The 14,962-nt window shown below is 43.2% G+C and overlaps 1 protein-coding gene across 1 annotated transcript; it reads right to left on the bottom strand.

Moving 5' to 3' along the window:
* Window positions 1–10,093: 10,093 nt before the first annotated feature.
* NKX2-6 (NK2 homeobox 6) lies at window positions 10,094–12,825 on the bottom strand. The gene is given in 2 exon segments (XM_073588956.1): window positions 10,094–10,769; window positions 12,608–12,825. Coding segments are annotated over 2 exon segments (786 nt in total). The 3' UTR covers window positions 10,094–10,201.
* Between the last annotated feature and the right edge of the window lie 2,137 nt (window positions 12,826–14,962).

Here is a 14,962-nt window from a genome sequence, read left to right as displayed (position 1 = left end):
GTCAACCATCTACCTATAATATGTTATTCGTAACCTTCTATACTGCTACTCACAAGAAAAGCATCCATTCCTTTCTTACATTCATTCAGTGAGTTGGCCATCACCACTTCCTCAGGAAGAGAATTCCAGAGCCTCACTGCTCTTACCATGAAGAACCCTCTTCTATGCTGGTGCAGAAATTGTCTTTCCTCCAAACGAAGAGAATGCCCCCTTGCTCTTGTCACAGTCCTTGGTACAAACAGTTCATTGGAGAGATCTCTGTATTGCCCTCTGATATACTTGTACATATATATTAAGTCTCCCCTAAGTCTTCTCTTTTCTAGAGTAAATAGACCTAATTTTGATAACCTTTCTGGGTATTGTAGTGAACTAACTCCATTTATCATTTTAGTAGCCCGCCTTTGAACCCTTTCAAGTTCAGTAATGTCTTTCTTGAGCACCGGCATCCAAAATTGCACACAATACTCCAAGTGTGGTCTGACGAGTGATTTTTTTACAGAGGGAGAATTGTGTTTTCATCCCATGTCCCCAGACCTCTTCTAATGCATCCCATGACCCTATTTGCTTTGGTGGCAGCTGCCTGACACTGGGCACTCCAATTTAGCTTCTTATTGACTAAGATGCCTAAGTCTTTTTCCATGTCTGATTTCCTCAGCAGTTTCCCATTTAGTAAGTAATTGTAGCATCTGTTTCTCCTTCCCATGTGCATAACCTTACACTTATCTGTGTTAAACCTCATTTGCCATTTTTCAGCCCAATTCTCCAATTTACTCAGATCTGTCTGTAGTTGCAAACTGTCCTCCTTTGTGTTAACTACCTTACATAGTTTTGTATCATCTGCAAATACTGATATTTTACTGTGTAAGCCATCCACTAGATCATTAATAAATATATTAAATAGTAGTAAAATATTTAAAGTGGTCTGAATACTTTCCGTACCCACTGTAGAGTCCTATGGGCTCTGATGCGAAATTTGGACTTGTGACCCCATCATCACCTTGGTCAGATGTTTGATCCCCTGAAATACTGTCCTCCATCCTGGCCCTTTTCTTTAATAATGCCACCTCATCCTGTCATAACATCCTCTGTCCTTGCCCTCATCATGTGATAATGTCACCCATCCTGGCACCATACTCTAATAATGTCCTTTTTCCTGGCATCCTGGTTCCTTCCTGTAATAATGTTCCTGTTCCTTGGCCCCTTTCGGTAATAATGTCCCCTGTTTTGGACCCCTTTTCGCAATAATGTCTCCCATCTTGACACCTATCCTGTAATAATGTCTCGGTCCTAGGTCACTTTCTGTAATAATCATGGCCCCCCAGCTTGTTATAATGTCACTTATACTGGCACCGATCCTGTAATAATTTTTCCTGTCTTGGGTCGCTTCTTGTATTAAATCCGCCATTTTGGCCTTTATCCTGCAATAATGTTCCCTGTCTGGGGTCACATCATGTACTAATGTCCCCCATCCTGGCTTTTTCCTGTAATAATGTCCCCCACCCCCATCCTGGCCATTATCCTGTAATAACGTTCCCCATCCTGGCCTCTTTATTAAATTATATCTTAAATTATGTTCCTGACCTGGAACTCTTCTCTTCTCCAACACATTTAAAAAATAATAATAAAAGCTTCCTCTTACCTCCCCATGCTCCCGTGGCAAGCAGCGTCTTCTTCCTGCTTCGTAGCCGGAGCCACAACATTACGATAGGCATGCAGACATCAGCGGCCAGGCCTTGATTGACAGGAGACATCTATAACTACTGTGGTGTAGGGAGCCAGTGTCTCTCTACGCCACAATACATTTCAGCTGGATGTGCGTTCTGACTCACATTCAGCTGAAAACGGCCCTGACCTCCGCAGGCCCTGTCACTGGCAGTCATGTGTCCCTAATACAGTGTTAGCCAATTGTACCATATCTTTGCTGATTGCCTGGGCCTTTAGGTTAACTTCCCATGATGGTCATTTGGTGGTTTTATTTGTACATTTTCCCTTTAAACTTAAGTGAGATGAGGAAAATCTACAAGTAAAAACGCATGCACCTTTTCAGGTTGTTTCCCAATTGAGGCTCACTGAAAATGTATGTAATTGGCATAAGACTAAGTGTCGCTCAGTAATAGCTGCTTGTTTACACTAGTGATGATCGAGTGCTAAAATGCCTGACTGCTCGGTACTCAAAACAGGTCGAACGCTGGGACGGGCTTGACTTGAGTACCGAGTATAATGGGAAACTCAAGTATTTTTCCGGAATACCCTAACAGGAAGGCTGGGGAGGCAGGAAAATTGTTGAAATGGATGGAAAAATTGCTCATATGCCTGGACGCATTTGACTCCCAGGTCGCTGCTGAGAGCAATATTGTCACATTATTACTTCACTTTTACGGACTGACAATAAAACATACAAAACCGAAGATAAAATGTGTTTCACAGGAAAAAATGTTAGGAAACATTCTGTAAAAAAAACCTCCTCCACCCCATGATAGTTGGGCCATCTTTCACCGTATTTCTCCGTCGCTCGTGAATACAGTAGATGACATATTATTCATTTTTATAGGGCCATTTATTCCATGGCGCTTTACATATGAAAGAGGGGCATACATAGATAAGTACAATAAACATTAGAAATACAAGGCACACACAAGTACAGAAGGAGAATGGACCCTGCCCGAGAGGGCTCACAGTCTACAGGGGATGGGTGAGGATACACTAGGAGAGGGCAGAGCTGGTCGTGTGGCGGTTCAGTAGACTGAGGATCACTGCAGATTATAGGCTTGTCAGAAGAGTTGGGTCTTCAGATTCCTTTTGAAGGTTTCTGTGGTAGGCAAAAGCCTGATATGTTGGGGTAGAGAGTTCCAGAGTATGGGGGAAGCATGTGAGAAGTCATGTATGCAGTTGTGGGAAGAGGAGAGTAGAGAATGAGATCTTGAGAGGATCGAAGGTTGCGTATAGGTCAATACCGTGAGACCATGTCACAGATTTATGGAGGAGGCAGGTTGTGGATGGCTTTGTATGTCATAGTTAGGGATTTGAACTGGAGCCTCTGGACAATAGGAAGCCAGTGAAGGGCTTGGCAGAGAGGAGAGGCTGAGGAATAACGGGGAGACGGGTGGATTAGTGGGGCAGCAGAGTTTAGGATAGATTGGAGGGGTGCGAGAGTACTAGAGGGGAGGCCAGAGAGTAGGAGGTTGCAATAGTCGAGGCGGGAGATAATGAGGGCGTGCATGAGCCTTTTTGCAGTTTCTTTGTCAAGTAATGTATGGATCCGGGAAATATTTTTGAGTTTGAGTCGGCAGGAGGGGACAAGGGCTTGGATATGTGGCTTGAAAGAGAGCGCAGAGTCGAGACTCACCCTGAGGCACCGAGCATGCGGGACTGGGGAAAGTGAGCAGCCATTGACATTGATGGATGGGTCTGGTGGAGGGGTAAAGTGGGATGGAGGAAAGATGATGAATTCTGTTTAGAGGGCGAAACAAAACTAGACTCACCGGTAAATGTAATTTTTACATTTTACTACCTTATCTGGGCATGTTGTGTGTGACATGGTCAGACACATCCTGTTTCCTTTTAGAAAGGAGGAACACTAAAACTCACAAAGCCAATGAAAGAACTGCCAAAAATTAGAAGGAGGGTCTCCGAAACACCCTGCATTAAATATAAAGGAGGACCTCATACACATTCTGTTCAAATTGTTAGATAGTGGTACTCCTAGACTCATAAAGCAAATGCACTAAGGGCAGGGACTGCTAAAAATTAGAAAGAGGGACTGCAATACACCTTGGAAGACACGTAGAGGAGGACTAAAAGAAATGTTTTCCCATATTTAAGGAGTGGGACTCCTAGACTGCTAAAGCCTATGCTCTAAGTGCAAGGGATGAAAAGCATTTACCCCTGGGGGTATACATATATAGATGTAAGCACATTGTAGAGGTAGACCTCATACACATTGTGTAAAAATTATGAAGGTGAGCATCATACACACCCGGGAAAAATTAAGAGCAAGGGTCACCTGATGACCTTCTAATAATGATGAGCGAAGGCTGCCTATTTACCTTCTAAAAATTGAGCGAAGGCCATATGATGACCCTTTAAAAATTTGGAGCGACAGCCCCCTGTTTACCCTCTAAAAATTATTATCGAGAGTTGCATGAAGATACTCAAAAAATTGAGTGAAGGCTTTCTGATGACCCTCTAAAAATTATGACTGAGAGCCGCCTGATGACCCCCTAAAAATATGAGCTAGGGCTGCCTGATGACCCTCTAAAATATGAGAGGACTGCCTGATGACCATCTAAAAATTAGGAGTGAGGGCCACATGATGACTCTCTAAAAATTATGAACAAGGGTTGCCTGATGACTCTCTAAAAATTAAGAGCAGGAGCTGCATGTCTTGCACATTTTAAATGAGCTATGAAAAGAACATTTGTTTTTAGAGGTATACCTATAGGACTGTAAGACAATAAACCCTGCCTATATGCCTCTAATCCCAAACTATCGCTCCTCCATCAGCTATCCCTACACTGACTACAGGTAACTGCGGTATTACTAGAGAAGTACTGCATTGGCAATATTAAACTCTATCTATTTGCCTGCTCTAATCTAAGCTTTCCCTCCTAGATCAACCTTCCCTGAGTGTGCTGAGCATCACGTCACCGAATCTTATATAAAACCTATGATGCGGCTGGCCAATCATAGTAATGCCAGTATCCAGCATGGCTACGGCATTACCGTGTATGGCAGGCAATCCCCGCATGTTTATTGGCTGTCTAACAGTCGCAGAGACTTGTCATGGCACTCGAGCACCTGCAGTACTAGATCAAGTAACGAGCATACCCAAGCACCCCGAGTATTGAGCAGCGGCGATCACGCTCGCTGATCACTAGTTTACACCCATGATAATCAATTGTGGTGATAAATCCATGATTGATAAATGACCTGAAAGCAATTATAAGCTACATCCATCATTGGTTGCTAATCACAAGGGGGATGAGAGGAATTCTCTAAGATCCAGTTGTCCATCTAATTCCTGAGCATTAGAGAATGAGATGATGAAGATGATCAGGGGAAGAATGGATGGTATGGAGGGAGCCAGCATGTCTGGAGCTTTGTTTACCTTTCTACCTGTCCCTGGTGCGGCCACTGAGTGGACAGGTAGGAAAGTGACCACTCTGTCTTCTGCTGATCCCTTTGTTGTGTTAAAGGCCAATTACTTCCTATCCCAGGACTTGTGAGCAGGAGAAGGCCAGTGATTCCTGAGATAAGGAGCTGATGGAGGATAAGTGTGGAGGGAAAAGGATAATATCCAAAGATGCCCCTCTCACCTATGTGTACAAGACACACCACCTTCTACCATAGAGATATCATCTCATGAGTCCTCCCCTGTATATACACAGCACCAGCAGCTCCTCGGCCTTAAGGGCCTGTCACACTAAGCGATATCGCTAGCAATATCGCTATAACTTGTGATGTTATAGCGATATTGCTAGCGATATCGCTGTGTGTGATACTCGCCTCCGACCGCTCCCCCGCTGGTTATCACTGATCGCGCGAGAATGTCCTGGACTGTTTCTCGTCGTCAGCTTCCTGCGGCGCTTCCTGTGGAGAGACGAGCGACGAGCGTGGACGCGGGCGGGAGGACGCAGGATCGCCTGGTGTGACAGGTAAGTAGCGACCCCCGACCCCAGCGATGTCGCTGGTGAGATCTGCCTGTGTGGCAGCTCACTAGCGACCACTTAGCGATGCACCAGCGATCCTGACCGCGTCATATCGCTGGTCGGGATCGCTGGTACATCGCTAAGTGTGACAGTACCTTAAGTGGTCAATCTCTAGTAGCAAACAAGACTGTAATATGTAATTTAAAGCACTGATCTCCTCCTGTGGGACGGATGGACCTTTTGGGACCCCATTAAAAGGGTTGTCCGGGCTTGGAACTCAAATCTGTAACCACTCTGATTGCAGACTTGTGAACCCTCCCAGGGTGCAGTGTCTCCCTGTCAGGATTCTCCAGGGCCGGAGTGTGACCGCAAGTATACAATTTGCATACAAGCCAACTAGATGTGTGCTGACTCCATCAATAACAGTGAATTGAGCAAGGCCAGACACATCTAGTCGGAGTGTGATCAGAAGTATGCAAATTGCATACTTGCACTCACATGACAGCCCGCTCTCTTTGCCGGAGAATCCTGACAGTGCGCACTATGCTCACTGTGAATATTCACAAGTCTGCAGTCTGAAGACTTGTGCCCCAAAGCATGGACAACCCCATAAAGCAATCCCAACCATTGCACCCCTTAGAACACCACCCCAATGCACATTAGTTGGCAGATTCCATTGATTTGGAAGGTATCTGTAGATGATGCTATGTATGTAGGGGTAAAACTTTAATTTATTTTACATTACTGACATTATAACTATGACCATCACTCTCCTAAAACATCACACACTCTTAGGGATGGGCATCTGTGTAGGCCAAATGTTTAGTTAGAAGCCATGTTGTGTGTGATAGACCTCATGCTTAGCCCGATGTCTGCTGTTACTGGAGAAAATGCTGGCTGTGCCCATACCGCTGATCCCCTGGTAGATTGAGAGGAGCCTCACCGGGCAAATACATGGTTCAGTCTGAAAAAATAGCTGTTAACAATATCATCTGCTTCATTCATCAAAACATATGTTGAAACTGATGCCTGACATGTTACTCCAGTTAGGGACTCTCTGCCGAGGTGCACAGATGCGGACGCCACTGATAACACACACTGATTTCATTAAGACCGTTATGTAAATCGCCAGCCTTAAAGGGGTATTCCCATCTCCAAGCAAATGCCTCCAATCAGAGATGTAGTTTAGTTCTTCTGATTAGCAATGTCGCTTACCTGATGTGCAGGGCATTGCCGTAGCTTAGGTATACATGGCTAGGATCACTGACCGCTAACTAACCAGCTAACAGTCACTATATGAGAAGCCATAGCCATGGATGCCTAATCTACTGCATTGCCCTGCACATGGCGAAAGGAAACATCAATTATCAGAAGAACTATACCACATTTCTAATTAGAGCCATATTTTCTAATATTATTATTATTACACCTACTATATATTGTGATAGGATCTTGAAGATGGGAATACGCCTTTAATGAATCAGTCCCTTAATATCTGAAGATCTGTAATATTTTATACATCTTTCTAGCCTATTAGGAAAATCAGCCTCTCATTTCCTGAAGCTCATTCCTTTAACTATATCTGCAAATGTAAATTATATACAGCTCTGGCAAAAATTTAGAGACCATCATGGTTATTCCACAAAATATTGATTTCTGAACTCTTCCTGAGTTAATGCATTACAGTAGTATTATTGTTTCTAAATGATTATGAACTTGTTTTCTTTGCATTGTTTGAGGTCTGAAAGCACGGTTTTTTGATGGTTTTTTTTTTTAACTTTGACCATTTTTCTTTGTCAGAAAAAAATACAAAATTTATTGCTTGGAAATTCGGAGACGTGTTGTCAGTAGTTTATAGACTAAAAGAGCAATTTACAATTTACCTATAAAGATAAAAATCAGACAAACTGAACATTTGAAAGTGGTCTCTTAATTTTCGCCAGAGCTGTATATATATAATTATACTGACAGGTATACACTGCTCAAAAAAATAAAGGGAACGCTGAAATCCCACATCCTAGATATCTCTGAATAAAATATCCCAGTTGCAAATCTTTATTCATTACATAGTGGCAAGTGTTGAGAACAATTAAACTTAAAAATGATCAATGTAAATCAAAATGAATATCCCATGGGGTGTGGATTTGGAAGGATACTCAAAATCAAAGTGGAAAATCAAATTACAGGTGGATCCATCTTTTAGTGTTCCCTTTATTTTTTTGAGCAGTGTAGTTAAAGGAATGAGCTTCAGGAAATGAGAGGCTGATTTTCCTAATAGGCTAGAAAGGTGTATAAAATATTACAGATCTTTAGATGTTAAGGGACTGATACATTAAAGCGGTATTCCCCTCTTCAAGATCCTATATAGATATATATTTGCAACATATGTCTACAATATCTATACATCTATTTATATATAATATCTTGGTTATATCTATCAATGATTTTCTTCATAACTACGTATCCATCTCGTATCTATCTCATATCTACATATATGTAATGAACACTATCTATAACATATTTCTCTATCTATCACATATCTATCTCTGATAATAGTCTGATAGATTTCCATTTACAGAAGCTGGGTTTGTTTGCTCTATGTCTATATAGTGTTATAGATAACTATGATTACATAGACTGTGATAGTAAGCATGGAACAGTTTCTTTGATTAGATATTAAATTGTCAGCACTTTGCTATTTTGCTAAATCACACTCATTATTCCAATCATGTTTGTCACAACAGATTATTTTATAGCTTATACATGCAAAGAAATCTTCATGAATATTCATTTTTTATATTGAATAATTCTAATTTAAAAGTTCAGTGAGAATTAAAATAAAATATTATGAATAATACTGATTTTAAATATTTATTCCTCTAAAATTCAATTTTTCTAAATTATATGACACACATAATCATATCCACCATGAAAATAGATAAATTCCAGATTTATAGATAGATGAACAGATAGACAAACGATAAAGTAAATGTTTGATAGATTAGATAGGTAATAGATACATAGATAATAAATAGATAGATGACAGATAATAGGAGATAGATAGATCTGGACAAACTGAAGCAGCACCAGACAAATGAGGATATGAAGCCTCCTGGTAACAACCAAATCATCCTGATACAGAGAACAAGAGATAAATAAATAAAAGGTAAATGACCTAAAAAGGCAGATAAATAACTAGATAACCGATAGATATTTGATCAGAGCCGTCATATAGAGAGAGAGATATTTTTCAGTTATTCCCATGTTATTCCTCAGGATCACAGTTTTCAGCAGCATCACTTCATTCATTCATTCCTTTCTATACAATATCAGGTCTTTGATGATTCACATCTTGCCTATTAATCAGACATGTAGATAATATTGGGGTCACATCCGATATAATATTGAGGCCCCCCTGTCTGATATGAGGGAGCCTACACATCCTCCTCCATTGCTTGCAGCTCTTGGCTGTGCTGAGGATGGTGGCACAGCCCTGGTGATGGTGGCACAGCCTGGTGAGTGCAGCCCCGGCATCAGGTAAGTTCTGGAAGCTCTCTGTGGGCAGTCACCTCCTCTGTGGGCAGTCACCAGGCCCTGATGCCAGGCAGTGTGGACTGTAGCTGTCCCTGCTGTCAGTCACCTCCTCTGTGGGCAGTCACCAGGCCCTGATGCCAGGCAGTGTGGACTGTAGCTGTCCCTGCTGGGCAGTCAACTCCTCTGTGGGCAGTCACCAGGCCCTGATGCCAGGCAGTGTGGGCTGTAGCTGTCCCTGCTGGGCAGTCACCTCCTCTGTGGGCAGTCACCAGGCCTTGATGCCAGGCAGTGTGGGCTGTAGCTGTCCCTGCTGGGCAGTCACCTCCTCTGTGGGCAGTCACCAGGCCCTGATGCCAGGCAGTGTGGGCTGCAGCTGTCCCTGCTGGGCAGTCACCAGGCCCTGATGCCAGGCAGTGTGGAATGTAGCTGTCCCTGCTGGGCTGTCACCTCCTCTGTGGGCAGTCACAAGGCCCTGATGCCAAGCAGTGAGGGCTGTAGCTGTCCCTGCTGGGCAGTCACCTCCTCTGTGGGCAGTCACCAGGCCCTGATGCCAGGCAGTATGGGCTGCAGCTGTCCCTGCTGGGCAGTCACCTCCTCTGTGGGCAGTCACCAGGCCCTGATGCCAGGCAGTATGGGCTGCAGCTGTCCCTGCTGGGCAGTCACCTCCTCTGTGGGCAGTCACCAGGCCCTGATGCCAGGCAGTGTGGGCTGTAGCTGTCCCTGCTGGGCAGTCACCTGCTCTGTGGGCAGTCACCAGGCCCTGATGCCAGGCAGTGAGGGCTGTAGCTGTCCCTGCTGGGCAGTCACCAGGCCCTGATGCCAGGCAGTGTGGACTGTAGCTGTCCCTGCTGGGCTGTCACCTCCTCTGTGGGCAGTCACCAGGCCCTGATGCCAAGCAGTGAGGACTGTAGCTGTCCCTGCTGGGCAGTCACCTCCTCTGTGGGCAGTCACCAGGCCCTGATGCCAGGCAGTGTGGGCTGTAGCTGTCCCTGCTGGGCAGTCACCTCCTCTGTGGGCAGTCACCAGGCCCTGATGCCAGGCAGTGTGGGCTGCAGCTGTCCCTGCTGGGCAGGGGCTCCTGTGCTCACCACCTGCACGGCTGGGCTGCCCCCTGTTGGCACCGTGGCTGCTCCTGAGTAGTATGGGCTCCCAGTATACCCCACAAAGCACACTGGGTAGGGATAGGAGCCGGCTCTGTAGAGGGCATGGAGAGTGTGGGCGCCTCCCAGGCAGGGTTTGCCATCCCTGACCAGCACCGGCACTGCCACCCTGCGCGGGGGAGGAGGCCGCGGTCCCGCCAGCTCCAGGCTCCGGTCCTGCTTCTGCCTCTTGCACTTGTATCTCCGGTTCTGGAACCAGATCTTCACCTGGGTGGAGGTGAGCCCCAGCGCCGCCGCCAGCTGCTCCCTCTCCGGGGCAGACAGGTATCGCTGCTGCTTGAACCTCCGCTCCAGCTCGTACACCTGCACCTGGGAGAACAGCACACGGGGCTTCCTCCTCTGCGGCTGCAGGGGCCGCTCCTCTCTCCTGGACACCGAGCACCCGGCACCTGGAGGGGAAGAGGAGAGGAGCTGTCACTGCCCTGTGCTGCCAGCCTGGGTCACAGGGGAACTACAGGTCACAGCACACACTGCTAGAGCCCAGGGGAGCACAGGATCGGCGACAGAGAACAATAGATAAACACCAGAAAAGCAATCAGCTATTAATATCACTCATATTCGTTACATGTCATCTATTATTAAGATTAATTTTATTATTTTTTATATATTATATTTTATATTGTCATCAACATTATTATAGCACAGTGCGTTCTATTAAATTATTACTCTTTGCATTATATAGCCTTACATAACAATATACATTTTTATAAAACTTTTATGTTAGTTAAATATTGAATTTTGGTTTATTATATTATATTTTACATTATAACCCATAGAGCTATATAATATTACTATACTTTACCTTTATGTCATTGTGCATTGTCTTCTTGCAGTATGGTCCAATACATACAGTATATGTAACACTGCACAATATATTACATATATATATATATATATGTACACATAAATCCATAAGTCTACGTATTGCTACACTATACAGAATATCACCTTGATATCATAAGCTGGGGAGCAGGGCCCTCACTCCTCTTGTTATTATCATCATTATTTATATTTTGTTAAATCATGTTTGTATTTAGTAACACTGTCACATGATATCGTATTATATATTTTTTTTATAACATATGAAATATTTGATGCGTGTTATATTGCATTACATGATATTTTATTGGCCATATCACAATATATATTTGTGCTGTATGACAACAAGTTATAGTATTTATCGTGCTATATTGTATGTTACCTAATAATATATTGCATTCTTTTTTAATTAACATTTTATGAAGTTGAATGGTATTATTTTATATTGTCTCTTCTGCTCAGATTATAATATACATTGCATAAAGTTATAGCACTGCAGGCATAAGCACATATTCCATGATATATCTGACAGTCTCTTACGTCCCGGGATTTCTATAGATTTTACTAAACACAAATCCACCACATTATATAAAGCAGAATAGAGAGAAGATTCATTATAACACGGGAATGCTCCGGGCTGTTCCCGCTGATTCCCACCTGACCGGCTCTCCTGGGGGAACACTGCGGTGATGTATACAGCGGGTGTGCAAATATATATATATACTCCGTGTATCTACATCACTGCAGCGTCCACCAGGAACCAGCGGGAACTGCGCCCAGCACACAGGTAGATATCTAGATTTATCTATCTATGGATATATTACTGATCTATCTATATGTATCTATATTTAGAGATATTTCAGTATAGATAGATGCACACATATATACGGGATAGATCGATCGATAGAAAGATACAGACATATAGATAGATAATAGATGACAGATAATAGATAATAGATAATATATATATATTAATAGTTGATAGACAGATAATAGATATATAAATAGATGATAGATAGATATGAGAGATAGATAATAGACAGATAAATAGATAATATATATATATATATATATATAATGTGATCGACAGACAGAGAGATAATAGATATAGATGATAGATATGAGAGATAGATAATAGACAGATAAATAGATAATATATATATATATATATATAATGTGATCGACAGACAGAGAGATGATAGATATGAGAGATAGATAATAGACAGATAAATAGATAATAGATAATATATATATATATAGGTGATCGACAGACAGAGATAATAGATAATAGATAAATAGATGATAGATAGATATGAGAGATAGATAATAGATAAATAGATGATAGATCCTAGATAATAGACAGATATGAGAGATAATAGATGATGGTGAGCTCAGTTTAGTTCCTCATGCCATGTATAAGCAGTGGTGAGGCCTCAGCTCCTCCACATCTGCCACTTACTCTGCTCACCCTCTGTCATTGGGGAGTGGCAGGGGAGCCCCATTTCCTCAGTGTCCCCTCCTCTGTCCTGCGCTGAGAGCACTGGTGGTCCTTCAGGCCTGGATGAAGGAGCCTCCACTTGTCCTCCAGGATGCTGAGAACGATCCAGCCTCAGGATGTCTTTGACTGAGAAGGGAGTGGAGGTTGCAGGGCAGGGGAGCATCATTCAGGGGTGCAGAGGTGATTGTGTGCCCTGATTGTAGGGATCCCACCATGGATGACACCTGGGAGGCTGTGGCCCTGCTCAGGTCTCCTCTGCACATTCAGCCTCCAGCTCAGACCTCGAGTCTGCCCATTGGCCAATGTCCCACCTCTAGAGGAAACCCCATCCACCTCCTCAACCCACCACAGCTCAGCACTTCACATAGCCTGCAGCTCTGTGTCCACCACATGCAGCCCCACACCTTCATCTACCTCACTGCACAAGGGAGGTCTGACCTGTACTCTGTGCTCTCCCCAGCAGACCAGACTGGTCTATGGGGGGATCTACAGCTGAGATTACCCAGACAGGAAATATCCCAGCAGGGGGAGATGCAGACATGGCAGGGAAGGTCTCACCTTGGGGCTTCCTCACTAGTCACCAGTGTAGGCCATTAATAATTCTATAAATGTTAATTAGTAAAGGCATGCTGAGGTTTGCCACTTTGAGGATGAAGCATCAGTAGAGTTAAAAAGGGGCAATTGCAGTTAATTAATAATGAACCTTAAAGTTTGCCAGGGTCAGGTAGCGATGGTGTTAAAATGGGGCATTAACTTTTTTGCAGTTTTTACTTGCCAAGTGAAGAAAATATAATTTTGGCAGAAATATAAATTTCCATTGAAGCGGTTCATGTCAGGGTTTGGGGTGTAGGGACAAAATATTTGATATTATTGATATTATTATCAATATTATTATTATTTGAAACCTCCTTCACCTTTGTAAAATGATACCTTGATATCTGCAATCAGACCTCTTATTCTAGAGAAATTCACATTTTTCTTAATATGTAAATCAGCTATTAAGATCTAAGGGCCGGGAATTTGCCTCCAAAACTTATTGTAAATGAAAGGGAGAGTTACCAGTGTAGATCAGTAGAGCAGACTGTCAGTCATTACATGTCTCACACTGGTAACGCTCCTTACATTTATAATAAGCTCTGGAGGCAGATTCTCAGGGAGATCGGTGTCCGGCCAATAGATCTTAACAGCTCATTTAGATATTAAGAAAAACATGGATTTCTCTGGAATAAGACATCGGAACACAGATATCATACTACTAATTTATTCAGCTTCCTATGAACTGCATGTCCATATAGACGGCTTAGGAGCGTTGTTCCTTCTGACAGATTCCCTTTAATTTGGCCATACATTGACCTAGCAAATCAATGTGGGGCACAAGGAAGCAATCGGATCACTATATGGGTCTTTGCTGATCCATTCCCGGAGTCATGGTCATACTGGTAGAATCTTCATCACCTCCTTGCACAAAGAGTCCCTTATTACGGCACTCCTCCCTCTCCAGTGTTTGTTTTGTCTCCACCACAAGACTATCACTGTTTGTTTGCCTTATCAAATAGCCCCTTGTAATGTGACAGTTCAGTGAAGAGATGGGCTCAGAGGCTGGTTGATGGGTAATCCAAAGCTCTGCATCCATTAGAAACACATTAGAAGAGAGATAAGCAGAGAGTGGCCATTATAGTCATCCCTGGACCACCCCACACATTACATTTGCCACTCATGAGTCTTTACTACCAGGGGTGGCATAAATAAAAAGAATGCAAAATATTGTAACACAGAGGAGGATTAGGAAAAGAAATGTTTTGTTTTGTTTTTTTAAAATTAGGAACAGAGTAGACCCCTTTTATCGTTGGCGCTTCAATTAAAGGGATTGTCTCCCAGTAGACATTTATTACTTTTCCATAAGATACATAGTTAATGTCTTATGTCACCCCTGGTACTCGCATCTATCTCCAATACAGGTGTCTACTAGTGATGAGCAAACCTACTTTTTTAATAAAAGGAGTTGTTACCAGAGTGACATGTAGATCAGAAGAGCAGATTGTCAGTCATTACATGTCTCACACTGGTAACGCACCCTTTCATTTAAAATAATCTCTGGAGGCAGATTCTCAGAGAGATCTATGTCCGGCCCATAGATCTTAACAGCTCATTTACATACTGAGAAAAATGTGGATTTCTCCAGAATAAAACATCGGATCTCAGATATCAGGGTATCATTTTATTCAGCTTTCTATGACCTACATGCAGGGTTGGCATTAGGGGCAAGCAGACTAGGCTGCTGTCTAGGGACCCCCACTACCCCA

Source organism: Dendrobates tinctorius, unplaced genomic scaffold (genome assembly GCF_039654945.1).
Source record: "Dendrobates tinctorius isolate UK_male_01 unplaced genomic scaffold, ASM3965494v1 ptg000104l, whole genome shotgun sequence".
NCBI lineage: Eukaryota > Metazoa > Chordata > Amphibia > Anura > Dendrobatidae > Dendrobates > Dendrobates tinctorius.
This window is presented reverse-complemented; position numbering and strand designations above follow the sequence as displayed.